Source organism: Oncorhynchus mykiss, chromosome 30, assembly GCF_057628025.1.
Source record: "Oncorhynchus mykiss isolate SJ-2025 chromosome 30, ASM5762802v1, whole genome shotgun sequence".
Taxonomy (NCBI): Eukaryota; Metazoa; Chordata; class Actinopteri; order Salmoniformes; family Salmonidae; genus Oncorhynchus; species Oncorhynchus mykiss.
In genome coordinates, this window is record NC_143051.1 from 34548261 (window position 1) to 34575680 (window position 27420).

The following is a 27420-nucleotide window of genomic DNA, read 5'->3' on the forward strand; positions in this document are numbered from 1 at the left end:
AGATCTTTACAAAGACGGCTGAACTGAGACGGAGCTGTAACATCCTCTTGCATTAGCGAAGGAGCAACCGCGCCTTTTAAATCACAGAACCAGAGCAATTGAGTGACAGAAAAAAAGATCTATTAGAAAGAAAAAGTCCCATAATAGGAACACCAATTGTAACATGAACAATACAAAATATGATACAGCACTGGAGAATACATGCATGGAAATCTTTAAGACCTCGTATAACGTGATGATTAGTGAAACATTCTGGGGTGGTTGCACAGACCCAGATTAGGCCTACAGTCCTCATGCACTGTAAGTTAACTAGACACTAGACATGCAGGTAACTGCCAAAATAACGGAAACACGTGTAAATGAGTAAATGAGGGATGCAAAGTATATTGAAAGCGGGTGCTTCCACACATGTGTGGTTCCTGAGTTAATTAAGCAATTCAAATCCCATCAGGCTTAGGGTCATGTATAAAAATGCTGGGCAGGCCATTATTTTGGCTACCATGGCTATGCCCCCATAGGATGACAATGCACCCATCCGCAGGGCACGAGTGGTCACTGAATGGTTTGTTGAGCATGAAAACCATGTAAACCATATGCTGTGGCCATCTCAGATCAGAACTCGACCCAATTGAACACTTATGGGAGATTCTGGAGCAGAGCCTGAGACAGAGTTTTCCACCACCATCAACAAGACAGCAAATGATGGAATTTCTCATGGAAGAATGGCATCTCATCCCTTCCATAGGGCTCCAGACACTTGTAGAATGTATGATCAAGGTGCATTGAAGCTGTTGGTGGCCCAACACCCTATTAAGACACTGTATGTTGGTGTTTCCTTTATTTTGGCAATTACCAGTAGGTCTACTGTAAAATGTACAGTATGTAGGACAAACTGTAAAACCGTGAATATACGTACAGCATTCAACTGAATTAAGCAGTAAGTACTGCAGGAAAGTGCTTTTTTTTCTCTCACTTCAATCCACCACCAAAAGCAGAGACAGATTGATGCTGCCAGCCCGCTACTAACAAGCCAGCACATTTATCAACTTCTCCTGCCTGTCCCCAATCCCTCTCTCCCTCGTCCATCTCTCCCCCACTCCTCTTTCTCTCCTCACCGTCTCCCACCAGCTGCAGTAGGGCCAAGTCCACCGGGCGTTTCCAGCGGGTGTTCTTATGCAGGGCGATGCCGTAACCCGTGGTGGCAAACACCTTGCCCGAGCCAATGGTCATCACCTTACAGCCCTCATCCTTCCGCGCCATGTAGTTTAGCACAGCCGCGTCATAGATGAAGGCATCTAGTTTGCTGAAGGGGAGGGAGGGAGAGAGAGAAGAGGGGATGAGAGTGAGATGATAAGTGAGAATGCATCATGTGAGGTTTAATAACACGGTACGTCAGGTCCGGGTGAGGAATAGGCTGCTAGTGGTCAAGTCGTCTAGGGGAAGTGATTGTCTTTCCTCTGCATGAGGCGCACAATTTGTTATAAATACCCTCATGCTTCCAACATAAGTTTATGTATGTTTTGTCTAATGTAAGCAGAATCCATATTTTGCACTACAGACACCAGCAGAGAGACAAACACACATACAGTACAGTACGATAGGACGTCCCGTGGAGATAATTGTTGCTAAGCGGTTGCTATGCTTGGTTGTGTTCATTTGGGCACATAACGGGAAAAATAAATGCAACGGAAAACGAAAATGTGCGTTTCTTATTGGACAAGTCTAGGTAGTCCCTCCCTGTTTCAGTCTGTTTTCTTTCCATTTGGTGCCTAATGAACATGGCCCTGGTTGAATGCAATGAAATGAAAGGGATGTCATCTTCACAAACAAACAAACTGACCCAGTCTTGAGGTTGTCGATGGCCTCCTCCACGCCCTTCTGGTTGTTGCGGATCATGAAGTTGTGCATGTTGGCGTAGTTGCTGCGGATGTTCTCCTCCGTGCTCCCGTTGGGGACGGTGCCAAATCGGAGCGGGGGGTACTGCTCAGTGGGCTGCTGGAACTGAGGGGATAGAGGAAGAACTAGAGGTTGATGTGGGGATTCAGGGTAAATGTTGAGTGACAAGAGTACATTACATCGTAAAAAATGCATGCATAGAGATCTAAGAAAGTTGGACAGGTGGACAATACCCCAAGCAGCGTGTTATGAAATCAAAGAGCTGACAAAACACGAGAACATTTCAAAAGGGTTGCGGCTCAAATCTCCCACACCAACTCAGCAAGTTGAGCGTCTATCTTTTGAGATGTTATTGTGATTTCTGGCTGTGCTGTCCAGTGCCCATCCAACGTCCTTAGAGCTCATGTAAAAAGGCTTCTTCTATTCCCCCCCCCCCCCCAAAGTACAGAGATCTTCAGAAAGGGAGAGAATTGAGAGGGATTAAAGGTAGAGATGGATCAATGCATAAGTTGTCTGAAGGTGGCAGCAGAATTGCCACTAGACCAACCTTCAGCACAACAAAAAACGTCTACTTTTATTGACTTCCAGGCGCTACCCTGATTCTCCACCTTGCACATTCCCACTTGCACATTCCCATCATGGATTAACAATAATGGAGACTCCCTCCAGCCAATGCCTTCACCAATCCATAGACAGGTAATGTGCAAGTGGGAAAAATTGAGGCACCGCTGTGGTATGGAAACAGACATTATGGCCCTCTTGGCCTTGGATCAGAACGGCCTCCTCACTCGCACACCTTCTTGTCGCTGAGACCAGACACAGTGTCGATGTACTCCTCCTGGATCATGAAGGCTGCCAGGTTGGCCGTGTAGGAGGCCAGGAAGATGACAGCGAAGAAGGCCCACACCAGCACCATGATCTTACTAGTGGTTCCTCTGGGGTTCTCCACAGGCACTGAGTTATTGAAGACCAGAGCCCACAGCAGCCAGATAGACTTCCCTATGGTGAATTTAGAGCCCCCTGTCTCTGGATAGAGAGAGATAAGGGGGACAGACAGAGGGGGGAGTGGGAGAGACAGTGAGTGAGAAAGAAATAGAAAAAGAGAAAGAGAGAGAGAAAGAGAGAGAGAGAGAAATGGACATTGAATGGAAAATAAATATCCCCAGGTTACTCACAATGGCATATAACTCATCACGACCATTTAAATTGCTTCAATGGTGATAACCTGAAATAACAATGACCATACTGTAATAAATGACTTACTCTTTGCACTTTGCAGGCTGCGGTTGTAGCCAACAGGGCTGAAGAACTCAAAAATAAAGACTGTGACGGCGACCACGGACAAGCACATGACGAACATCATCACCCACACAGCTGGGCTGTACGGCTCTGAAACATCACATCACAAAGACAAGGGTTCTGTCCCAAGGTTCTCACTAGCTTGCTACTTAGAATGAAGCTATGGATGCATCGCAAATTGCCCTAAAAATGATCAAAAACTCCAGCCACCCTAGTCATAGACTGTTCTCTCTGCTACCACACGGCAAGCGGTACCGGAGCGCCAAGTCTAGGCCCAAGAGGCTTCTAAACAGCTTCTACCCACAAGCCATAAGACTCCTGAACATCTAATCAAATGGCTACCCAGACTATTTGCCCACCCCCTCTTTTACGCTGCTGCTACTCGCTGTTTATTATCTAATCATAGTCATTTTAATAACTCTACCAACAGTACATGTAAATATTACCTCAATTACTTCAACTAATCGGTGCCCCCGCACATTGACTCTGTATCGGTACCCCTTGTATATAGTCTCGCTATTGTTATTTTACTCTTGTTCCTTTTATTTCTTATTCATATTTTTTAAACTGCATTGTTGGTTAGGGGCTTCTAAGTAAGCATTTGACTGTAACACTGTAATTTCATGTATTATTGTGTTTCATGAAATGAAGAGTTTTTTGTCATTACACAAGTGGAACATAAGGAACCGTCTCATTTTTGGAGGTTCAGATTCTGTCTGACCCGAGTCATATAGGAGTAACTTACAAGCTCAAAACAATTAAGGTCAAACCCAAGACGGATGACAAAATGGTCGACGGTCTCAAGAAAACGACCTTACAGAAAGGGTCAGGCTTGAAGATCCAAGATTTTCTTGGCAAGAGATTACTCTGGGCTCATGCCAGCTAAGACATACTGAGACCAAGCCAAGGACCCTTAGGTTACAATCAAATCAGTGACCCTTGAATCAGACGAAATGGCCTTGGGGGAAAAAAAAACGAAAGAAACTCCAGGTTGCACACAGTACAGGTCCAGATTGTCTACTAAATCTTACTTGACAGATAGATAAACATCCATGTTTGAAATGGATCATTCAGAGGGGGGAAAAAAACGACATACATTATGTGCTGATTGAGTGTCTGAAACTAAGACCACATCCAGTCTGTGCTACTTGAGTTGCTGGCTGAGCGAGCTTGTTTCACTTACAGCACAGCCGCCTCCTATGGCCAGAATACTGTGTAATACTGAGTCATATCTGATGAGCTGCCATTACACACTGTATTATCTAAGATCTGGCTGCAGATATAGACGCACCATCACGTCTCAATCGATGGCTGTAGAATTAAAAAGCCGGCCTTGTCTGCAGCCTGAGTCTCTGTCTCTACATGCTTGGGAAAAGTCTGGAATTAGGCTGACGCGATTTGAAATGTAGAGGTGTTATCTTAGAGACATATTTTACTCTGAAATATCTTTACCCTTCATTATTGAGGGAGGGAGGGAGGGAGGGGGAGGCATAGCCCATTGGAATAGTGAATTTCACCAAAGGCTACCGTGAAAAATACAAGAGGAAATGAAAATATCGACGTGTTTATGGCCTTTGTTTGAGATGCCTGTGAAAACCATGCTTGGCAACTTCGATACTAAACCAAGAAGGAGAAATCAAGGTTTTCCTTGTTAATGGGGGGTAACATTGGTTGGGGTATGTCAGGTATTGTGTGTTACAATAGACTCTTCATAGCCCATCATAGGCCCTTCATATGCCCTTCATAGGCCTTCATAAGCTCTTAGTCAGCCCTGCTCACCAAGGAAGGCCGACGGCGAGACGGTGCCGTTGCTACGGGAGACCATGACGCTGATGCCCGTCTCCACGAAGGGCACGGAGAACTCCACAGCCTCTGACCTCTCCTTGTTGACTGTCAGGGAGCCAATGGCCATGTCGGCCCGTTTATAAACCACCTGGTGGGCGGGAGGGGAACTGCAGTTAGGAACAGAAAAAAATGGGCCCATTCACGTTCACAGGCACTCACTTCCAGCTGTCTCAGCAGTAAAATGGTTACGTTAACGAGATCCGAGAGTGAGTTGTGCAACTAAGGAGCCTCGCGGTGGGGGAAAAGGGACACCTGCACCTGGTAGTAGCAGGAGCCTAGCCACCCGGTGGCTGTATAAACACAGCAACACACCCGTAGCTGTGCTGTCACTGTGAATGTGGGTTGACACATCCCCATCCCTTCTCTGTTAGCCACCCGTATTAATCCCGGCACCCAGAGGAGGATTGTCTTCCCTGGAAATAGCGAGGCATTTGCCCAAGACTCCACGCCAAACACTCCCGAGTTACTTCGCCATGGGAATACTAATCTATTTGACAGTTCTTGGTCTCATTCTGTCTCCCGTTTACTTTCAGGGGATTTTGAGGAGGAATTGCATGGCACCCCTTGAACACGTTTTTCTGAATGCGAAAAGAAAGAGAGAAGAAGAAATACATGACCCCTGACCTCCCCGACCATGCCATTCCACTGCCCATCACTCCCCCTCTTCCCGTGTCTGCCATTGGTCACCAGGTAGAGGTCATAGGAGAAGCCCACTATTTTGGCCAATCGCTTGAGGACGTCAATGCAGAAGCCTTTGCAGCAGTGCTTCGATGATTTCTCATCCACCGGCACACTGTGGTTACAGATAGAGCGAGGGAGGGAAGGAGAGAAAGACAGGGAGGGAGATGTTAGAGACAGGAGGCAGAGGAAAGAGAGAAACAGAAGGGAGACACAGAAGGGCAAGGAGTGAACATATGAATTATTAGCGAGAGCTGTAGTTTCTGGATCAATACTGCCTGTAGTTGGACTGCTCAGTTTTAGAGAAGGGAGGCATATCAGGACAGACAGGAGAGGAGGAGGAGGACTGCATAAAAACTGGATTAATTGTCCTTTTTCAGGGTGGGTTATCCTCAGCAGGGGACGAGGAGATTTAACAGGACATACGTGGACTCTTTCTAAGCATGTAGCTTTACAATCGGAATGTCGACAGAAAAAGCCTATTGACATATTAAAAGTTAAGTTTAACTGGGCAAATATCAATGTGTGGTACCTCCCTGTATGCCCACTATGATAACCAACCAGTCAGCGCAGGTGTTGCGATTCCAATGGAATGTTAAAAGCAGGCTGATTAACTGGGGCAATCTCTCTGAGCCAATACAATTGATGGACTTTTCCACGGGCTTTGTTACCAGACGTCTTATCAGAGACAGGCTGGGAACACATAACCCACTAAACAGACCTCCAGAGACCAGGACAGACTGTGAAACACCGAGTGAGAGTTTATAAACGAGTACAAGAGAGAATAAACAACAGCATGTCAATGAAAAAAAAAACTGACAAAGCATGTGGTTACTGGTTAGACTACGCTGCATCCCAAAAATGTACGTTTTAAAAATATATATATTTCAAAGTATATTTCTACCTTGTGTGCAGCCCGGAGCTGTTTGTCAAAATCAAGAGTAGAGCAATGAAGCTGATGATGTCACAGGGTCACTGGGCACCCCTGTGGCGCATGGCATAGATTTACTTTGACAATTATAAAGACATTTTCAAAGTCTAAAGGGTTTATTACTTATTTACTGCAATTCAGTTGCTAAATCTTTACAAATTCCCTGCAATTCTTTTCCCTGAATGGCTTGAGGGGAGGGAATGTAACCATGTGACATCATAGGTAGAGTGGAGTAAAACATTGTATTTTAAACACACTCTCAATAAACTATATCAATAACAAGGAGCAACATAAGCCAATCACAATTATCATTTTTGTATTACCCTTTAGGCTTATGATAGTTACAACATTTAAACTATGTTGGTTACATGTTGGTCATGGTTAAATATATCTACATGGTTAGACCATGGTCAGTCATGGTTAAATATCTACATGGTTAGACCGTGGTCAGTCATGGTTAAATATATCCATGGTTAGACCAGGGTAGGTCATGGTAAAACATCCGCCCCAGTAGCAGGCCTTACTTGGTGGTGTTGAGTGGTAGTCTGCAGGGTACCGAGTCCCGGATGCAGGAGTTGGTGCCTGGGTCGGCTGGCTCCACAATGACAAAGGGCCTCTCCTCCAGGGTGACCACCTTGAGGTGCTGGGTGTCATCCAGCGGCTTGAGGAAGGAGCCGTAGCGTGAAAAGGGCTGGATAATGAGATCCAGAACACCGTTCTGCCACGTGCCAACCTGCAGGAGATCATTTAGAGCCATTTAGGAAGTACACTTGTAGTAGTACAGTTTTTGCACTATTCCTGACATTTAATCCTAGTAAAAAGTCCCTGTCTTAGGTCAGTTAGGATCACCACTTTATTTTAAGAATGTGAAATGTCAGAATAATAGTAGAAAGAATGATTTATTTCAGCTTTAATTTCTTTCATCACATTCCCAGTGGCTCAGAAGTTTACATACACTCAATTAGTATTTGGTAGAATTGCCTTTAAATGATTTAACTTGGGTCAAACGTTTCGGGTAGCCTTCCACAAGCTTCCCACAATAATTTGGGTGAATTTTGGCCAATTCCTCCAGAGCTGGTGTAACTGAGTCAGGTTTGTAGGCCTCCTTGCTCTCTCACGCTTTTTCTGTTCTGCCCACAAATGTTCTACAGGATTGAGGTCAGGGTTTGTGATGGCCACTCCAATATCTTGACTTTGTTGTCCTTAAACTATTTTGTCACAACTTTGGAAGTATGCTTGGGGTCATTGTCCATTTGGAAGACCCATTTGAGACCAAGCTTTAACTTCCTGACTGATGTCTTGAGATGTTGCTTCAATATATCCACATAATTTTCCTTCCTCGTGCTGCCATCTATTTTGTGAAGTGCACCAGTCCCTCCTGCAGCAAAGAACTGCCACAACATGATGCTGCCACCACCGTGCTTCACGGTTGGGATGGTGTTCTTTGGCTTGCAGGCCTCCCCCTTTTTCCTCCAAACATAACGATGGACATTATGGCCAAACAGTTCTATTTCTGTTTCATCAGACCAGAGGGCATTTTTCCAAAAAGAACGGTCGTCTGGCATTTTTATGGCGGTTTTGGAGCAGTGGCTTCTTCCTTGCTGAGCTGCCTTTCAGATTATGAGCGGTATGACAGCTGCGGGGTCCCATGGTGTTTATACTTGCGTACTATTGTTAGTACAGATGAACGTAGTACCTTCAGGCGTTTGGAAATTGCTCCCAAAGATGAAACAGACTTGTGGAGGTCTACAATTTTTTTTCTGAGGTCTTGGCTGATTTATTTTCATTTTCCCATGATGTCAAGCAAAGAGGCACTGAGTTTGAAGGTAGTCCTTGAACTACATCCACAGGTACACCTCCAATTGACTCAAATGATGTCAATTATCCTATCAGAAGCTTCTAAAGCCATGACATCATTTTCTGGAATTTTCCAAGCTGTTTAAAGGCACAATCAACTTAGTGTATGTAAACTTCTGATCCACTGGAATTGTGATACAGTGAATTATAAGTGAAATAATCTGTCTGTAAACAATTGTTGGAAAAAATGACTTGTGTCATGCACAAAGTAGATGTCCTAACCGACTTGCCAAAACTATAGTTTGTTAACAAGAAATTTGAGGAGTGGTTGAAAAACGAGTTTTAAGGACCCCGGCCTAAGTGTAGGTAAACTTTCGACTTCAACTGTATGTGGATCGTGAGGAGGAAAAAGGAAACCTTTTGTGCGATGCACATTTCTCTTTTGCTCACTGCCTCGGTGTGGCATGTGCTAAAAACTTGAGAGTGTTTCGGTGTCTCGGAGGTCAAGCTTACATTGGAGACTCCATACTGGGGGAAAATAAAAACCAGAAGTGAACGCAACCTGTGTTGAAGTGATTCACTAATTCATTCAAGTGATTGCTTTGAGAGAACCATTTCCCCAGTTCTTCTTCAGGGTTACTTGAACTTGTCAGGTTCTAATATCACTACAACGTGTAGACCATGGAATGGCCTACACGTTTATATTATTATCCTAATATTTGGAATCAGGGTTATTTTATACTATAGGGAACAGTAAGTTACAGTATTTACGGATCTATGGAGACTACAGACGGACAGTATATCATTTGTGGTCATGTGTAAACGTGTATCTGACCAATACAATTTGATTTGATTTGAAGCGGTCAGACTTTTCCCATTAGATAATGTGGTCTCGGGTCAAAAACTGGTCCCAGAGCTCAATCGTCCACTGCTTGTTCACTCACCCTTACTGATCAGAGCCCAGAGCACTCAGAGGAGATAGGAAATTAACTGAAGGAGCACTACTACAGAATCCATGTTATCATACAGCTGCAACTGGGTCAGATTAACCCACCTTGACAGTACAGAGGCATATCACGGTTCATGCTGAACGAATTCCTCCTGTTGTGAATGGATATCATGGAATCACCAGGCCTTGAGGCAACAACGTGGGTGAACGTACAGAGTGCTGAAAGGTTAGTTGAAAACAGCAGGAATGGAGTGAATGGAGAGCTGAGGCAAGTGCATGGGCTTTCTCTCTCTTGGGGGAACAAACATTAGACGTCGAGTTAGCCAGTTAACGACAGCTAACAAGGTTGACAACACATTAAATAAGGGGTAAGTAGACACATCCGATGGACTGTGATAGTGCGGTAAGGGTGGTTAGCAAGTTGAGGGGAGAGATTGTGTGTACGTGTGTATGAGGATAAGTTAGCCAGACTTGATGGGTGTGAAATGGTGGTTAGCGAGCGTGTCAGATAATTAGCGGTTAGCACGCTAACTCACTGACCTCCTCCCAGCCTTTCCCCTCGGAGTAGGAAATCACGTCCAACACTGGATTAGACAGGTAGCCATCACTGTTGAACGAGTAGTCCCGGCCACTCAGCGTAATGTTACTGAAAAACCTGGAAGACAGGAAATGGAGTGTGGGAATGGCAGACAGAAAGAGAAAGAAATAGAAACAGGGAAACAGAGAGAAATAGAGAGGCACACTAAACAACTTTCAGCACAAACAGACAGAGAAACTGAGAAACAGGAGACGGAAAAACAGAGAAACGGAGTGGCATGCTAGACTTTCAGCAAGATTCGAGTTTTAGCTGGAAGTGACAGGGAAGGCGATGAGAGAGTGGCAGCGAGAGTGGCAGAGCGAGAGAGAGAGAGAGAGAGAGAGAGAGAGAGAGAGAGAGAGAGAGAGAGAGAGAGAGAGAGAGAGAGAGAGAGAGAGAGAGAGAGAGAGAGAGAGAGAGAGAGAGAGAGAGAGAGAGAGAGAGAGAGAGAGAACGAGAGAAGCAGGGGACACTTAATACTAGATATCTTTCATGTGTCTTCAGTTGCAGGCTTTGTAGTTGAAAGACTAGTGTAGCAGAGTGGCAGGGTGAGAGACAGCAGGCTGTAGCTGGGCAGTTAGGCACTACACTAGAGATTTCTCTATGTCCCAAGCTGCTTGTTATTATGTTCCAGCCATTGTTCAGTTACAGGTAGCTACGTGACAGGAAAATGTAAATAAATCAATGACTTGATAAACAAAACACGGGAGCTTGCCTTTGGAGTAGCCAAAGTTCTGCAAACGGCAAGTCGTTTCTGCTTATCACGTGAATAATGTGCAGAAATTGTGAGTGGTTGAGACTTGCAAAGACTGCAGTATGCAGCGATGTAGGGCAGGCAGGCTATTTTCCATCATCTTCAGCACATCTGTATCTCGTTGATATCGAGAGTGCTAATGGTTTCCTGGCCCTGCCCTGATAATCAGGAGTAAAAGCTATAGAGCAAAACTACACTAGCTGTTGGCTTTCATGTTTTTCATGTTGCTGTTAGGGGCAGCCTGTCGGATACCGAGTCTGAGATGCTTCCGTGTCGCCATGACAACACTGCACCTAAAAGCACCATTCACAGAGGACGCCAGTCAGATAGAATGCTGAAAAACCAATGCCAGTTCGCTTTTTCTCTCCCTTCCTTCAAAAGGCATTTGGAATTTTTGTTGTCAGCGCTTTCTTGTTTTCATGATGCAGCAATCGCTGATTGAAGATGCCCTCATTTCCTTTCATCCAGCCATTCTTTACACGAGGCTGTCACATAGAAAGCCTACCACACAACATGAGATGTTTGTCTGCGTCTCACCCACTGCCCTCTCTCCAACTTCACAAGAGTATTGAGCTGAATTATGACCTATAATTTATGGGTATTTCTAGATCCATATAGCAGGAGAAATGATTCACATTCTGGCACATGATAAGGCAGGCTGGAGCCCTACTTCTAGGGGCTGTGCTGATCTTCCCATCCATCCTGTTGCTACTGTATACAGCATATGAGGGGCAATAATGGAATGCAAAGTAATGGAGTGCAATGCAAATGAGCTAGAAGGCTGTATATGTTTATAAAGGCTGTATGAAGGAGTCACAAAGGGAATTACTACTTTTCACACATGATTTGTCAAACCAAGCCAATAAAGAGAATACTGACGGATGAAATAGAAATCCAATAGAAAGCAGAAAAAAATGAAAGCAGAAAACACCCTTGGTCTCTATTCTACATTCAAATGATTATTTCATGGTTTGGAAAAACAGAGAAGAAATTCTGCTGAAAAATACAAAACTATTCAGTGGTTGCTTTTCTTATAAGATGAAAAAAGACAATGTGTTAATGTTAGCATTCACTTGAACTCTGCAATGCCACTGATCTCTCTTGGTGAGTGCCATGTTGTCATGGCGACCCACCGTCATTGACATTACATGTGTTTCCACAGATGCCGAACATTGTGAGGTGAACAAGCTACGGAATATTTGAATATAGATTTGTCTCTCGTACCGTAACAAAGACAACTCATAATGGCTAATGCATTCAGACAGAGAAATATGGAGGGAGGAATAGAGAGAGAGAGAGAGAGAGAGAGAGAGAGAGAGAGAGAGGGATAGGCAAAGTGGGAAAGAGAGTGAGAGAGAGTGATATGGGGAGTAGGGGTGAAGGGTTTGAGGAGGGGGGTTACTAGCTATTTAAACATCAGACAACATTCACATTAATGTACTCTCTTTAGAGCTGCATTTGCATGCCCCCCCCTCCCCCCTTCTATTAGATTCTCCCATGCCTCACTGGTGCCAGCTCCTCCATTAGGAAACGGGACGGGTCATGTGGTGGGAAGGGAAGGCGGTATGGGAACTGTTTGGTGTGTCCCTATGCTGTTGACAGTGCTCCTGCCATGATAGTGATGGCTCGGGAGATACAGAGAGAGGCCAGAGGAGCTTTGGTGCCTGGTTGGGTTTGTGGCTGTGTGTGACTGCCTCCAATATTTCTACCCTGCATTTGTATTTGAATTTATTAAGGATCCCCATTAGCTGCTGCCAAGGCAGCAGCTACTCTTCCTGGGTTCCAGCAACATTAAGGCAGTTATGTACAATTTAAAATTGTATATAACACTTTTCACAACACATTAAGTGTGTGTGCCCTCAGGCCACTACTCAACTTCCACATATCTAAGCCAACACAATCAATTATCCTATTTACATGTAAAACGATGAAGCATCAGATCCCTTTTAGAGAAGGGAGGAGAGAGATGGGGGGGGGGGTAAAGGGAAGAAACGGAGTGATGAGAAAAAGAGTGAACCAGGGAGGAAGAGAAGAGAGAGAGAGGGTTGTGAAATTACAATAGATGGGAGAGCGTGGGAGGGAAGGAGGGAGGGATGGAGGGGGAGAGAGAAGGAAATTAGATTGAGGATGAGATTGAATGGTGTAATAAAAACAAAGCATAAAGAGCATAGCGGTGGGAGAGAAAAGGGGAGGAGAGAGGGGTGCAGGGATGACAGAGGAGCAGAGAGGTACGGAAGGGGATGCAGATGAAAGATAGAAAGAATTGTGAGAAAAAGAAGGGAGAGCGGTGAGAGGTAGATAATTGTAGTTTTACCTTGACTGGTCAAATAAATGCCTTAAAGAGACCCATTATAGCTGACACATTAACAATGAATGAAGTAGGTGGTAATTAATACATAAATTGGTACCATTTAGGCCTTTGGTAACAAGTTATTGCCTTCAGAAAGTATTGACACCCCTTGAAATTGATTACATTGAGATTTCTTGTAAAAATGTCAAAGTGGAATTATGTTTTTTGAAATTTGTACAAATTAATAAAAAATGAAAAGCTGAAAAGTGTCAATAAATATGTAATGTCAATACGTATTGTTATGGCATGTCAAAATAAAAATGTCACATAATAAGTTGCAGAACTCTGTGTGCAATAATAGTGTTTAACATGATTTAAAAAATGACTACATCATCTCTGTACCCCACACATATACTATTATCTGTAAGGTCCCTCAGTCGACCAGTGAACTTCAAACACAGATTCAACAACAAAGACCAGGGAGGTTTTCCAATGGCAGTAAAGAAGGGCACCTATTTGTAGGGTAGAAATAAGAAAAGCATACTTTTTAATATTATTGTAAGTATGGTGAAGTTATTAATTACACTTTGGATGGTGTATCAATAAACCCAGTCACTACAAATACACAGGCGTCCTTCCTAACTCAGTTGCCAGAGAGGAAGGAAACCGCTCAGGGATTTCACCATGAAGCCGAAGGTGACTTTAAAACAGTTACATAGTTTAGTTACAGAGTTTAATGGTTGTTATAGGAGAAAACTGAGGATGAATCTACAACATTATAGAAACTCAACAAAACTACACTAATTGACTGAGTGAAAATATTTTTTTTCTTTCAAAACATGCATCCTGTTTGCAACAAGGCATTAAAGTAATACTGCAAAAAAATGTGGCAAAGCAATTAACTTTTTGTCCTGAATTCAACACATTACTGAGTACAACTCTCCATATTTCCAAGCTTAGTGGTGGCTGCTTTATGTTATGGGTAATCTTGTAATCGTTAAGGACTGGGGAGTTTTTCAGGATAAAAAATCTACGGAATTGAGGCAAAGGCAAAATCCTAGAGGAAAACCTGGTTCAGTCTGCTTTCCACCAGACACTGGGAAATGAATTCCCCTTTCAGTAGGACTATAACCTAAAACACAAGGCCAAATCTATACTACAGTTTCTTATCAAGAAGACAGTGAATGTTCTTGAGTGGCTGAGTAACAGTTTTTACTTAAATCTGCTTGAAAATCTATGGCAAGACCTGAAAATGGTTGTCTAGCAACAACCAATTTGACAGAGCTTGAAGAATTCTTAACAGAATAACGGGTAAATGTTGCACAATCCAGGTGTGCAAAGCTCTTAGCGAATTGCTCAGAAAGACATACAGCTGTAATCGCTGCCAAAGGGGACTCTTACATGTATTGACTCAGGCATGTGAATATTTATGTAAATTAGATATTTCTGTATTTCATTTTCCATACATTTCTACACATTTCTAAAAACATGTTTTCAGTTTTTGTGTGTAGATGTGTGAGAAGAAAAAAATATATTTAATCCATTTTGAATTCAGGCTGTAACACACATAAAATGTGGAATAAGTAAAGGGGTATGAATACTTTCTGAAGGCACTCTATCTACAGCCTATCAGTAACATTTCAACTAACGATCTACTAACCCTAGCCCTAACCCTTACTCTAAACCTAACCATAACCGTAACCTTAGCAAGCAGTTTGCTTATCAACAGAGAGTACGACCATCTGCACAGCATCTACAGATTGAACATCCGGACTATCCAGATAAAGTATGACCATGCCTTTTTGGCTATAATGGAATACATCCTCAGCAGTTCGTTTAATCCCCCAATGCTAGTCAGTAAACTAGCTTGATTAGCAAAGACAAGTCATGTATTTTAACTTGATTTACATGGACTCAACATGGCATGCACAGTACCTTTAACTTGATTCACATTGACTCAACAAGCTATGTACAGCTGAAGTCGGAAGTTGACATACACTTAGGTTAGGACATCTACTTTGTGTATGACACAAGTAATTTTTCCAATAATTAATTTACAGACAGATTATTTTACTTATAATTCACTGTATTACAATTCCAGTGGGTTAGAAGTTTACATACACTAAATTGACTGTGCATTTAAACAGCTTGGAAAATTCCAGAAAATGATGTCATGGCTTTAGAAGCTTCTGATAGGCTAATTGACATCATTTGAGTGAATTGGAGGTGTACCTGTAGATGTATGTCAGTGCCTACCTTCAAACTCTGTGCCTCTTTGCTTGAGATCATGGGGAAATCAAAAGAAATCAGCCAAGACCTCAGAAAAATAATTGTAGACCTCCACAAGTCTGGTTCATCCTTGGGAGCAATTTCCAAATGCCTGAAGGTACCACGTTCATCTGTACAAACAATAGTATGCAAGTATAAACACCATGGGACCACGCAGCCATGGGACCCTGACTCAATTACACCAGCTCTGTCAGGAGGAATGGGCCAAAATTCACCCAACTTATTGTGGGAAGCTTGTGGAAGGCTATCCAAAATGTTTGACCCAAGTTAAACAATATAAAGGCAATGCTACCAAATACTATCTGACCCACTGGGAATGTATAAAGTATAAACACCATGGGACCATGCAGCCGTCATACCGCTCAGGAAGGAGACGCCTTCTGTCTCCTAGAAATTAACGTACTTTGGTGGGAAAAGTGCAAATCAATCCCAGAACAACAGCAAAGGACCTTGTGAAGATGCTGGAGGAAACAGGTACAAAGGTATCTATATCAACAGTAAAACGAGTCCTATATTGACATAAGCTGAAAAGCAGATCAACAATGAAGACGCCACTGCTCCAAAACCGCCATAAAAAAAGAAAGACTACGGTTTGAAACTGCACAAGACTGTACTTTTTGGAGAAATGTCCTCTGGTCTGATGAAACAAAAATAGAACTGTTTGGCCACAATGACCATCTTTATGTTTGGAGGAAAAACTGGGAGGCTTGCAAGCCGAAGAACACCATCCCAACCGTGAAGCACGGGGGTGGCAGCATCATGTTGTGGGGGTGCTTTGCTGCAGGAGGGACTGGTCCACTTCACGAAATAGATGGCATCATGAGGAAAGAAAATTATATGGATATATTGAAGCAACATCTCAAGACATCAGTTAAAGCTTGGTTGCAAATGGGTCTTCCAAGTGGACAATGACCCCAAGCATACTTCCAAAGTTGTGGCAAAATGGCTTAAGGACAACAAAGTGAAGGTATTGGAGTGGCCATCACAAAGCCTTGACCTCAATCTCATAGAAAATATGTGGGCAGAACTGAAAAAGCTTGTGCGATCAAGGAGGCCAACAATCCTGACTCTGTTTCACAAGCTCTGTCAGGAGGAATGGGCCAAAATTCATCCAACTTATTGTGGGAAGCTTGTGGGAAGCTTATTGTGGGAAGCTTATTGTGGAAAGCTTCCGATGGTTCAGTCTACGCTGACTAGTTGAATTTGTCCGCGAGGCGGCTGAGCGGAGTGAATTTGAAACAAGTGGAGAAGTAAACAAGGAGACTGAGTTGTGAAAATCTAACGATAACAATTTACGTGAGTATAAATGTTGCGATTGTAAGACTCGCAGACTTGTTTACGTGCTGCTGTGCATTTTGTTGCCAACCTTACTTTGCTACCTGACAACTTTTTAACTTTTTAATTACCGTTTATATTTTTAGTTTTTCCCTCACTCAACTTTTTTTCATTCAACTTTTTCACTCCTGACGTTTTATCTGGACATGGTTCGTCAGGACCTCCAACAGCCGAAGCTAAGTAGTAACATTAACATGATGCCTTCTAATTGCAGTCGCTGTACTCATAATATACAGGAGAACGATCGCCTTACGGCGAAGATAGCTGTGCTGCAAGCCCAGCTTCAGACGCAATCGTTAGGCAAGGGGAATTTCAGTGTAGGAAAGTATGAAATGGTGTCTGTGCCACCAGTAAGTACAGATAGTAGTATAAATCCCCTCGCACAGTCCCCACAGCCGGACAACTGTCTCATGGCTTCTGGAGAGAAATGCTGTAGGAATGCTCAACCGGTGTCGCCCATCCAGCCGACAGAAACGTTCAACCGATTCTCCCAATTAAGCAGCGAATCGGAGTCAGAGTGTCACGCCCTGACCTTAGAGATCCTTTTTATGTCTCTATTTTGGTTTGGTCAGGGCGTGGGTTGGGGTGGGCATTCTCTGTTTTGTGTTCTATGTTTTCGATTTCTGTGTGTTTGGCCGGGTGTGGTTCTCAATCAGAGGCAGCTGTCTATCGTTGTCTCTGATTGAGAACCATACTTAGGTAGCCTTTTCCCACCTGTGTTTTGTGGGTAGTTATTTTCTATTTTGTGTGTCTGCACCAGACAGAACTGTTTCGGTTTCAGTCGTTGTCTTTGTTGTTTTGTTATTCAGTGTTCAGTTCTATTAATAAATCATGAACACTTACTACGCTGCACTTTGGTTCACTTCTTTATGCAACGATGACCGTTACACAGTGGCCGAGCCTTCTCTGGTCTCTACTCCTCCCGTTACGGGGTCTGAGACGCCGAAGGCTCCCACCATTAGCTCTGACAAATTGAAAACCCTAGTCATTGGCGACTCCATTACCCGCAGTATTAGACTTAAAACGAATCATCCAGCGATCATCCACTGTTTACCAGGGGGCAGGGCTACCGACGTTAAGGCTCATCTGAAGATGGTGCTGGCTAAAGCTAAAACTGGCGAGTGTGGAGAGTATAGGGATATTGTTATCCACGTCGGCACCAACGATGTTAGGATGAAACAGTCAGAGGTCACCAAGCGCAACATAGTTTCAGCGTGTAAATCAGCTAGAAAGATGTGTCGGCATCGAGTAATTGTCTCTGGCCCCCTCCCAGTTAGGGGGAGTGATGAGCTCTACAGCAGAGTCACACAACTCAATCGCTGGTTGAAAACTGTTTTCTGCCCCTCCCAAAAGTTAGAATTTGTAGATAATTGGCCCTCTTTCTGGGACTCACCCACAAACAGGACCAAGCCTGGCCTGTTGAGGAGTGATGGACTCCATCCTAGCTGGAGGGGTGCTCTCACCTTATCTACGAACATAGACAGGGCTCTAACTCCCTTAGCTCCACAATGAAATAGGGTGCAGGCCAGGCAGCAGGCTGTTAGGTTTCGGCCTTTCTAGGGAGTTTTTCCTAGCCACCGTGCTTCTTCACCTGCATTGCTTGCTGTTTGGGGTTTTAGGCTGGGTTTCTGTACAGCACTTTGAGATATCAGCTGATGTACGAAGGGCTATATAAATACATGTGATTTGATTTGTTAGCCAGCCTGCCAGCATAGTAGAGTCTGCCACTAGCACAGTCAGTGTAGTCAGCTCAGCTATCCCCATTGAGACCGTGTCTCTGCCTCGACCTAGGTTGGGAAAAACTAAACGTGGCGGTGTTCGCCTTAGCAATCTCACTAGAATAAAGACCTCCTCCATTCCTGCCATTGTTGAAAGATATTGTGATACCTCACATCTCAAAATAGGGCTACTTAATGTTAGATCCCTCACTTCAAAGGCAGTTACAGTCAATGAACTAATCACTGATCATAATCTTGATGTGATTGGCCTGACTGAAACATGGCTTAAGCCTGATGAATTTACTGTGTTAAATGAGGCCTCACCTTCTGGTTACACTAGTGACCATATCCCCCGTGCACCCCGCAAAGGCGCAGGTGTTGCTAACATTTACGATAGCAACTTTCAATAAAATAAAAAATAATAATAAAGTTTTCATCTTTTGAGCTTCTAGTCATGAAATCTATGCAGCCTACTCAATCACTTTTTATAGCTACTTTTTACAGGCCTCCTGGGCCATATAGAGCATTCCTCACTGAGTTCCCTGAATTCCTATCGGACCTTGTAGTCATAGCAGATAATATTCAAATTTTTGGTGACTTTAATATTCACATGGAAAAGTCCACAGACTTTGATGGCTTTGTCCACAGACGATGATGGCTCCGAAAGCCAAAAGGCTTTCGGAGCCATCATCGACTCAGTGGGTTTTTGTCCAAAATGTCTCTGGACCTACTCACTGCCACAGTCATACTCTGGACCTAGTTTTGTCCTGTGGAATAAATGTTGTGGATATTAATATTTTTCCTCATAATCCTGGACTATCGGACCATCATTTTATTTAGTTTGCAATCACAACAAATAATCTGCTCAGACCCCAACCAAGGAGCATCAAAAGTCGTGCTATAAATTGTCAGACAACCCAAAGATTCCTTGATGCCCTTCCAGACTCCCTCTGCCAACTCAAGGACGTCAGAGGACAAAAAACAGTTAACCACCTAACTGAGGAACTCAATTTAACCTTGCGCAATACCCTAGATGCAGTTGCACCCCAAAAAACTAAAAACATTTGTCATAAGAATCTAGCTCCCTGGTATACAGAAAATACCCAAGCTCTGAAGCAAGCTTCCAGAAAAATGGAACTGAAATGGCGCCACACCAAACTGGAAGTCTTCCGACTAGCTTGAAAAGGCCCTCACTGCTGCTCGATCATCCTATTTTTCCAACCTAACCTAATCCAACCTAAAAATAAGAACAATCCGAAATTTATTTTTGATACTGTCGGAAAGCTAACTAAAAAGCAGCATTACCCAAGAGAGGATGGCTTTCACTTCAGCAGTAATAAATACATGAACTTCTTTGAGGAAAAGATCATGATTATTAGAAAGCAAATTACGGACTCCTGTTCAAATCTACGTATTCCTCCAAAGCTCAGTTGTCCTGAGTCTGCACAACTCTGCCAGGACCTAGGACACAATGATGACAATAATCATGGCCTCTAAACCTTCAAGCTGCATACTGGACCCTATTCCAACTAAACTACTGAAAGAGCTGCTTCCTGTGCTTGGCCCTCCTATGTTGAACATAATAAATGGCTCTCTATTCACCGGATGAGAACCAAACTCACTAAAAGTGGCAGTAATAAAGCCTCTCTTGAAAAAAGCCAAACCTTGACCCAGAAAATATATTTTTTAAACTATCGGCCTATATCGAATCTTCCATTCCTCTCAAAAATGGTTGAAAAATCTGTTGCGCAGCAACTCACTGCCTTGCTGAAGACAAGCAATGTATACGAAATGCTTCAGTCTGGTTTTAGACCCCATCATAGCACTGAGACTGCACTTGTGAAGGTGGTAAATGACCTTATAATGGCGTCAGACCGAGGCTCTGCATCTGTCCACCTGCTCCTAGACCTTAGAGCCGCATTTGATACCATCGATCACCACATTCCTTTGGAGAGATTGGAAACCCAAATTGGTGTACACTGACAAGTTCTGGCCTGGTTTAGATCGTATCTGTCGGAAAGATATCAGTTTGTCTCTGTGAATTGTTTGTCTTCTGACAAATCAACTGTACATTTCGGTGTTCCTCAAGGTTCTGTTTTAGGACCACTATTGTTTTCACTATATATTTTACCTCTTGGGGATGTCATTTGAAAACATAATGTTAACTTTCACTGCGATGCGGATGACACACAGCTGTACATTTCAATGAAACATGGTGAAGCCCCAAAATTGCCCTCGCTAGAAGCCTGTGTTTCAGACATAAGGAAGTGGATGGCTGCAAACGTTCTACTTTTAAACTCGGACAAAACAGAGATGCTTGTTCTAGGTCCCAAGAAACAAAGAGATCTTCTGTTGAATCTGACAATTAATCTTGATGGTTGTACAGTCGTCTCAAATAAAACTGTGAAGGACCTCGGTGTTACTCTGGACCCTGATCTCTCTTTTGATGAACATATGAAGACTGTTTCAAGGACAGATTGTTTCCATCTACGTAACATTGCAAAAATCTGAAACTTCCTGTCCAAAAATGATGCAGAAAAATTAATCCGTGCTTTTGTTACTTCTAGGTTAGACTACTGCAATGCTCAACTTTCCAGCTACCCGGATAAAGCACTAAATACATTTCAGTTAGTGCTAAATATGCCTGCTAGAATCCTGACTATAACCAAAAAATGTGATCATATTACTCCAGTGATAGCCTCCCTACACTGGCTTCCTGTTAAAGGCAAGGGCTGATTTCAAGGCTTTACTGCTAACCTATAAAGCATTACATGGGCTTGCTCCTACCTATCTTTCCGATTTGGTTCTGCCGTACATACCTGCACGTACGCTACGGTCACAAGATGCAGGCCTCCTAATTGTCCCTAGAATTTCGAAGCAAACAGCTGGAGGAAGGGCTTTCTCCTATAGAGCTCCATTTTTATGGAATGGTCTGCCTACCCATGTGAGAGACACGGACTCGGTCTCAAGCTTTAAGTCTTTACTGAAGACTCATCTCTTCAGTAGGTCATATGATTGAGTGTAGTCAGGAGTGTGAAGGTGAACGGAAAGGCTCTGGAACAACGAACCGCCCTTGCTGTCTCTGCCTGGCCGGTTCCCCTCTCTCCACTGGGATTCTCTGCCTCTAACCCTATTACAGGGGCTGAGTCACTGGCTTACTGGTGGTCTTCCATGCCGTCCCTAGGAGGTGTGCATCACTTGAGTGGGTTGAGTCACTGATGTGGTCTTCCTGTCTGGGTTGGCGCCCCCCTTGGGTTGTGCCGGGGCGGAGATCTTCGTGGGCTATACTCGGCCTTGTCTCAGGATGGTAAGTTGGTGGTTGAAGATATCCCTCTAGTGGGGTGGAGGCTGTGCTTCAGCAAAGTGGGTGGGGTTATATCCTGCCTGTTTGGCCCTGTCTGGGGGTATCATCGGATGGGGCCACAGTCTCCTGACCCCTCCTGTCTCAGCCTCCAGTATTTATGCTGCACTAGTTTAAGTGTCGGGGGGCTAGGGTCAGTCTGTTATATCTGGGGTATTTCTCCTGTCTTATCCGGTGTCCTGTGTGAATTTAAGTATGCTCTCTCTAATTATCTCTCTAATTCTGGCATGAGGACTCCTTACTGTCCCCAGTCTACCTGGCCGTGCTGCTGCTCCAGTTTCAACTGTTCTGCCTGCGGCTATGGAACCCTGACCTGTTCACCGGACGTGCTACCTGTCCCAGACCTGCTGTTTTGAACTCTCTAGAGACAGCAGGAGCGGTAGAGATACTCTCAATGATCGGCTATGAAAAGCCAACTGACATTTACTCCTGAGGTGCTGACTTGTTGCACCCTCGACAACTACTGTGATTATTATTATTTGACCATGCTGGTCATTTATGAACATTTGAACATCTTGGCCATGTTCTGTTATAATCTCCACCCGGCACAGCCAGAAGAGGACTAGCCACCCCTCATAGCCTGGTTCCTCTCTAGGTTTCTTCCTAGGTTTTGGCCTTTCTAGAGAGTTTTTCCTAGCCACTGTGTTTCTACACCTGCATTGCTTGCTGTTTGGGGTTTTAGGCTGGGTTTCTGTACAGGACTTTGATATATCAGCTGATGTAAGAAGGTTTATATAAATACATTTGATTTGAAAGGCTACCCGAAACGTTTGAGCCAAGTTAAACAATTTCAAGGCAATGTTACCAAATACTAATTGAGTGTATGTAAACTTCTGACCCACTGGGAATGTGATAAAAGAAATAAAAGCCTAAATAAATCATTCTCTCTACTATTATTCTGACATTTCACATTCTTAAAATAAAGACAGGGAATTGTTACTAGGATTAAATGTCAGGAATTGTGAAAAACGGAGTTGAAATGTATTTGGCTAAGGTGTATGTAAACTTCCGACTTCAACTGTATCTTTAACTTAATTTACATGAACGCAACAAGTCTTGCACTTTTTAACTTGATTCATATGGACATAAGTCATGTATCTTTAACTTGATTCACAAGTTAGCATGGTTCATGTATCTCTACAACACAGGAACATGACTCATGTTCTGGTTGTGATTCATGGCTCATTACTTTATTCTGACACATACTGCATACGGACGGACACAGACATACAGCATGTACCCATGGCTCATGTATCTTTCAGACAAATGTACTGACTGAGTGACACGAGAGGGACTTGGAGGAGTCACCTATGAGACACGGTTGACAGGCAGCAAAAGACAGACGGAGGGAGATACAGAGACTTCTCATACACAACTGAGAACTAGACAGGGAGAGAGAGGGAACATGAGGGCGAGAAAGAGAGGGAGAGGGGTTGAAGTGTTTCAGCTGTTGATGGGGAGAGAGAGGCAGACAAGGGGGGGAGAGGGGGGGGGCGAGACAGACACAGAGAGATAATCAGCGATGACAGAGAAAGGCAGAGAGAGAGAGAGAGATAAGGAAAGAGGAAGGGGCAGATATAGACAGAGACAGAAAGAGAGAGGGAGGGGGAGAAAGAGCAGAGAGAGAACGAGAGAGAGCGAGAGAGATTGAGAGAAAGAGAGAGAGAGAGAGAGAGAGAGAGAGAGAGAGAGCAGAGGGAGAGCCGAGAGAGAGCCGAGAGAGAGAGAGAGCAGAGAGAGAGAGCAGAGAGAACAGAGAGAGAGAGCAGAGAGAGAGAAAGAGAGAGAGAGAGAGCAGAGAGAGAGAGCAGAGAGAGAGAGAGCAGAGAGAGAGAGAGAGCAGAGAGAGAGAGAGAGCAGAGAGAGAGAAAGAGATAGAGAGGGAAAAGCAGCCAGCAGCAGTATGTGACACTCCTCTGCCACAGCTGAGCAGTTCTCCCCCCTGAGAGTTCTGAAGGAGCACCTCCGCTCTCCTCACCTGATCCTGTCTGGCACCCTCTGTGTCTGGTTGCCATCTGTCTGGCAGTTGCCCGCGAAGTAGTGTGGCCCTCGGGCCCAGCCGTACTCCTTCCTCAAAGCCATGGCTCCGTGGGTCAGCACAGACACCCCTTTGGCGATCCTCCTGCGGGGCTCGTCCCTCCAGCCCTGCGGCCGCACTGCGAACAGGGCCTTGGGGAGGCCCTCCAGGCCGAGGCCGGACAGGGCTGGCCCCACGGCGAACCACATGTGGGAGTGTCCGGCCTGACCCGAGGCCCAGGCAGCCTTGAAGATCAGTGCGGCCTCCTCCTGGGAGCAGTAGAGGAGACGCACCTGGAAGTGTGGGGGGGGGGGGGGGGGGGGGGGGTTAAGTGGGAGTCTTGTTGGACCAAACTAGGTCAAATGATGTCAGTTTGGGGGGATTGCTGACCCCGTTCACTGCCCTCTTTGAAAACATTTCAATTCAGACCATTTCCCACTCAGACTACAGCAGTGGACAGTTTTTGGGGGTGAAATTTCATATCGTTACATCATTTATTTTTCTCTTTGTCCATTCTCCTATTTCTTATTTACATATATATCAAAAAGACCATCAACAGCAGGGTTTCCATTATATGGAAGAAAAGACTGAATTCAATGTCCCAGGTTGAACTATTTGAAGTATTCCAGTTCATTTATGAACTATTCTGAAAAACTGGCAGAATATCTTAGCTTATTTTCCAAGACAGGTGATTGGAGTGTCTTTCGGGTAATTGGATACCAAGACGATTCTGTACTAATTAGTGTCTAATTAATTCTTAGCAGGAATGAAATCCGGCATAGACTGCACAGCAGGGTCCCCGGGAACAAGGTGGAGAAACACTGTCCTGCAGTACAGGTACACTGCAATGAAAGGACCGCAAAGACAGGACGACGGCATGAAACACAACAAAGGTCCCCCGCAGTCCTGTGGCTGGCGTCGCGGGTTGACTTACCATCTGCAGCACATCTATACAGTCTGATGGCCTATGGACTTTTTAGCGCAGACTGGGATTGCGCAAGGACTGGGGTGGATACACAACTGCATTTTTACCCTTTCAGTGTGGGATCAACTCCCAGTCCCACAGCTATTCTCTCCCCGTCTCCCTTCTACCTTCAACCGTGTGTCGTGGAAATTCTTACACGGGGACCCTCAAAGTCAATCTTAAACGAATCATTCTTTATTTGTCAGAGCGCTGGAGTGGTTCCAACCAACTCAATGCACCATAGCACACGTCCATCGGGAGCTCTGCCTGGGCAGTCCCTGCAGTTGACTTATATACAGCTATACAAAGACAAGTTATATTTGCATGATTTAGCATAATTCAATCGTCATTACCGTTTTGTTTCATTCATGTGACAGACCAATACTGGTTCATAACACGTGACAGACCAACACCTCACGAGGCTTCTTCTCTCTTAGCAGAGACCTTGAAACTGAGATATCTTTCGTTCGTTCGCAAAACAAGCTCTGGGCGTACTGCCAAATTGCAGCTACTTTTGCATGAACACAGAAATTGGTTTACAGAACAGCACATGAATAGAACACAGAAATGAGTCATAAGAAAAGCACAAACATAAAAATTCCATTACACCTGTCTAAAGAAATGAACATGACTAAATGATTAAGAAGAGGGAATAAAAGGGTCCCCAGTGGAGACCCTGTGGGATAGTGGTAACACGCCCACTGCTAGCACATATACAGTTGAAGTCGGAACTTTACATACACTTAGGTTGGAGTTTTCAACCTAAGTAAAAAATGTAAAGGCAATGCTTCCAAATACTAATTGAGTGTATGTCAACTTCTGACCCACTGGGAATGTGATGAAAGAAATAAAAGCTGAAATAAATCATTCTCTCTACTATTATTCTGACATTTCACATCCTTAAAATAAGGTGGTGATCCTAACTGACCTAAGACAGGGAATTTTTACTAGGATTAAATGTCAGGAATTGTGGAAAAACTGAGTTTAAATGTATTTGGCGAAGGTGTAAGTCATTTTCCGACTTCAACTGCACATGCCTCCCCACCGGAGACCTGGGTTCAATCCACAGCGTCTGTTCTTCCTGTGTCTCCCCTCTTCATCAGTATCTCCCTCTGCTTCTGTACCATAAAAAAAGTACAGCAACTTTTTAAAAAGGCTGTAGCCGTCTCACCTGCGCCTCGTTCTCCTTGAGCAGCCTGCGTGTGCGCGTCCCTCCTGGGTCGTCGGTGACGTTGAGCATAACCACGCCCTTCTTCTCCCAGCCGATGAAGGATCCGTCCGTCAGGCTCTCCACCATGGCCAGGAAGTCCTCGTAGCCGTGGTGACGCGTAGCCACCACGGAAAAGGAGGTCCAGTCGAACTCCTCCAGCACCTCGAAGATCACGTCCAGCTGCATGGCTGTGGAGCAGGTGAACTGGAGGTAGATGGAGCCGCTCTCCTGGGGGAGGACAACAGGGAGAAAACGGTTTGTTAAAGAGTTAAACGGTTTTTTCAGGACCAGGAGAGGGACAGAGAAAGAGGTCGCAGTGAACTGTCTACCTGAGGGTTGTGTTCGAGTGGGAAGACATTTATTTGAAGCTGAGCGAAATGGGGAGGTGGTATGTGAACAGAGTTATTTTTCTACTATTGCCTCCTGAAATATGTATATATTTTTTTACATCAATAAAAATATTCCGGGGGGGGGGGACATGTTACCAAGAAAGAATTGGGAAAAAAATATTGTTATTTATCTTTTAAAGTGCTAAATTGTTATATTATAGTCAATGGGTACAGTAGCTGAAAAACCTAGCTTCGGCATCCAGGTGTCCACTGCAGAGGACATTTCTTGATAACCTCTTATTTTAGCTCTTATTTCACGTGAAAAAAGTATTACACGGTCCTGACAACTCACTTAACTATTCCTGAGATATTCACTTACTAGAAGCAATTTGAATATCAAACTCACAAAAATTATAATTTATAATTACACACACTTCTTACAAAATTTCCATAAAATGTGCTCATTTTCACAGCAGCAATTTTTCTAAGAACCAGGAAGATAAAATTGTCAAGGTCACATCCCCATACATGTGATACCATTGAAAAGCCCAGAATGTCCTCTCAAATGGACAACAGGACTTAATACAGTGGCTTGTATGGCCTCAGAGATATGGACCAAGAACGGATGTCCACTAGAGAGGACACAAATGAATTGCTGTGTGTCAGGAGGATAGAGGAGGAATCAAGGCCTCGCATTCACAATGAGTCTCAGAGTAGGAGTGCTGATATACAATCAGTTCAGCCTTTTAGATCATAACGAGTACGATACATGGACAGGAGAGACATGATCCTAGATCAGCACTCCTACGCTGAGACGCTTTATGAATACAGTGGAGTCCAGTGTTGTGTTCAATAGGGAGAAAACATTCTGAAACGAGGAAGTAGTATCTCAACGCGTCATACAAGAACACAGATTCTTCCTTCTGAACATAGTCCATGTTAAGAGTAATGTAAAATAGGAATGACAATGTGAGCTTAATTCAATCCTACACGCACTGCAGGGGCTTAGTCATGATGGAGGCCTATTTAAACGTTGGTTAGAAAGACCCATTAAAGTTGTGGTGCATCAACTTTCTTACCTATTCAGTGGCTTACATTCATGCCATAGCAATTTTACCCATGGTTAAATAGGCCTAGAATTACCCAATGTCTATGGGTAGTATAAAAACCCTTCTTACTGC

General features: G+C 44.0%; 1 protein-coding gene across 1 annotated transcript in view; it reads right to left on the reverse strand.

Moving 5' to 3' along the window:
- The window catches only part of LOC110487602 (uncharacterized), a 53258-nt gene that overhangs the window by 8621 nt on the left and 17217 nt on the right, over positions 1-27420 (reverse strand). Inside the window, exons 3-12 of the mRNA XM_036971228.2 lie at positions 25872-26138; positions 23698-24029; positions 9936-10050; positions 7174-7382; positions 5665-5833; positions 4975-5128; positions 3160-3285; positions 2693-2922; positions 1841-2001; positions 1116-1303 (exon numbers count right to left, since the gene is read on the reverse strand). Coding sequence (XP_036827123.1) covers positions 1116-1303; positions 1841-2001; positions 2693-2922; positions 3160-3285; positions 4975-5128; positions 5665-5833; positions 7174-7382; positions 9936-10050; positions 23698-24029; positions 25872-26138 — 1951 coding nt within the window. The remainder of the gene's footprint in view (positions 1-1115; positions 1304-1840; positions 2002-2692; positions 2923-3159; positions 3286-4974; positions 5129-5664; positions 5834-7173; positions 7383-9935; positions 10051-23697; positions 24030-25871; positions 26139-27420) is intronic.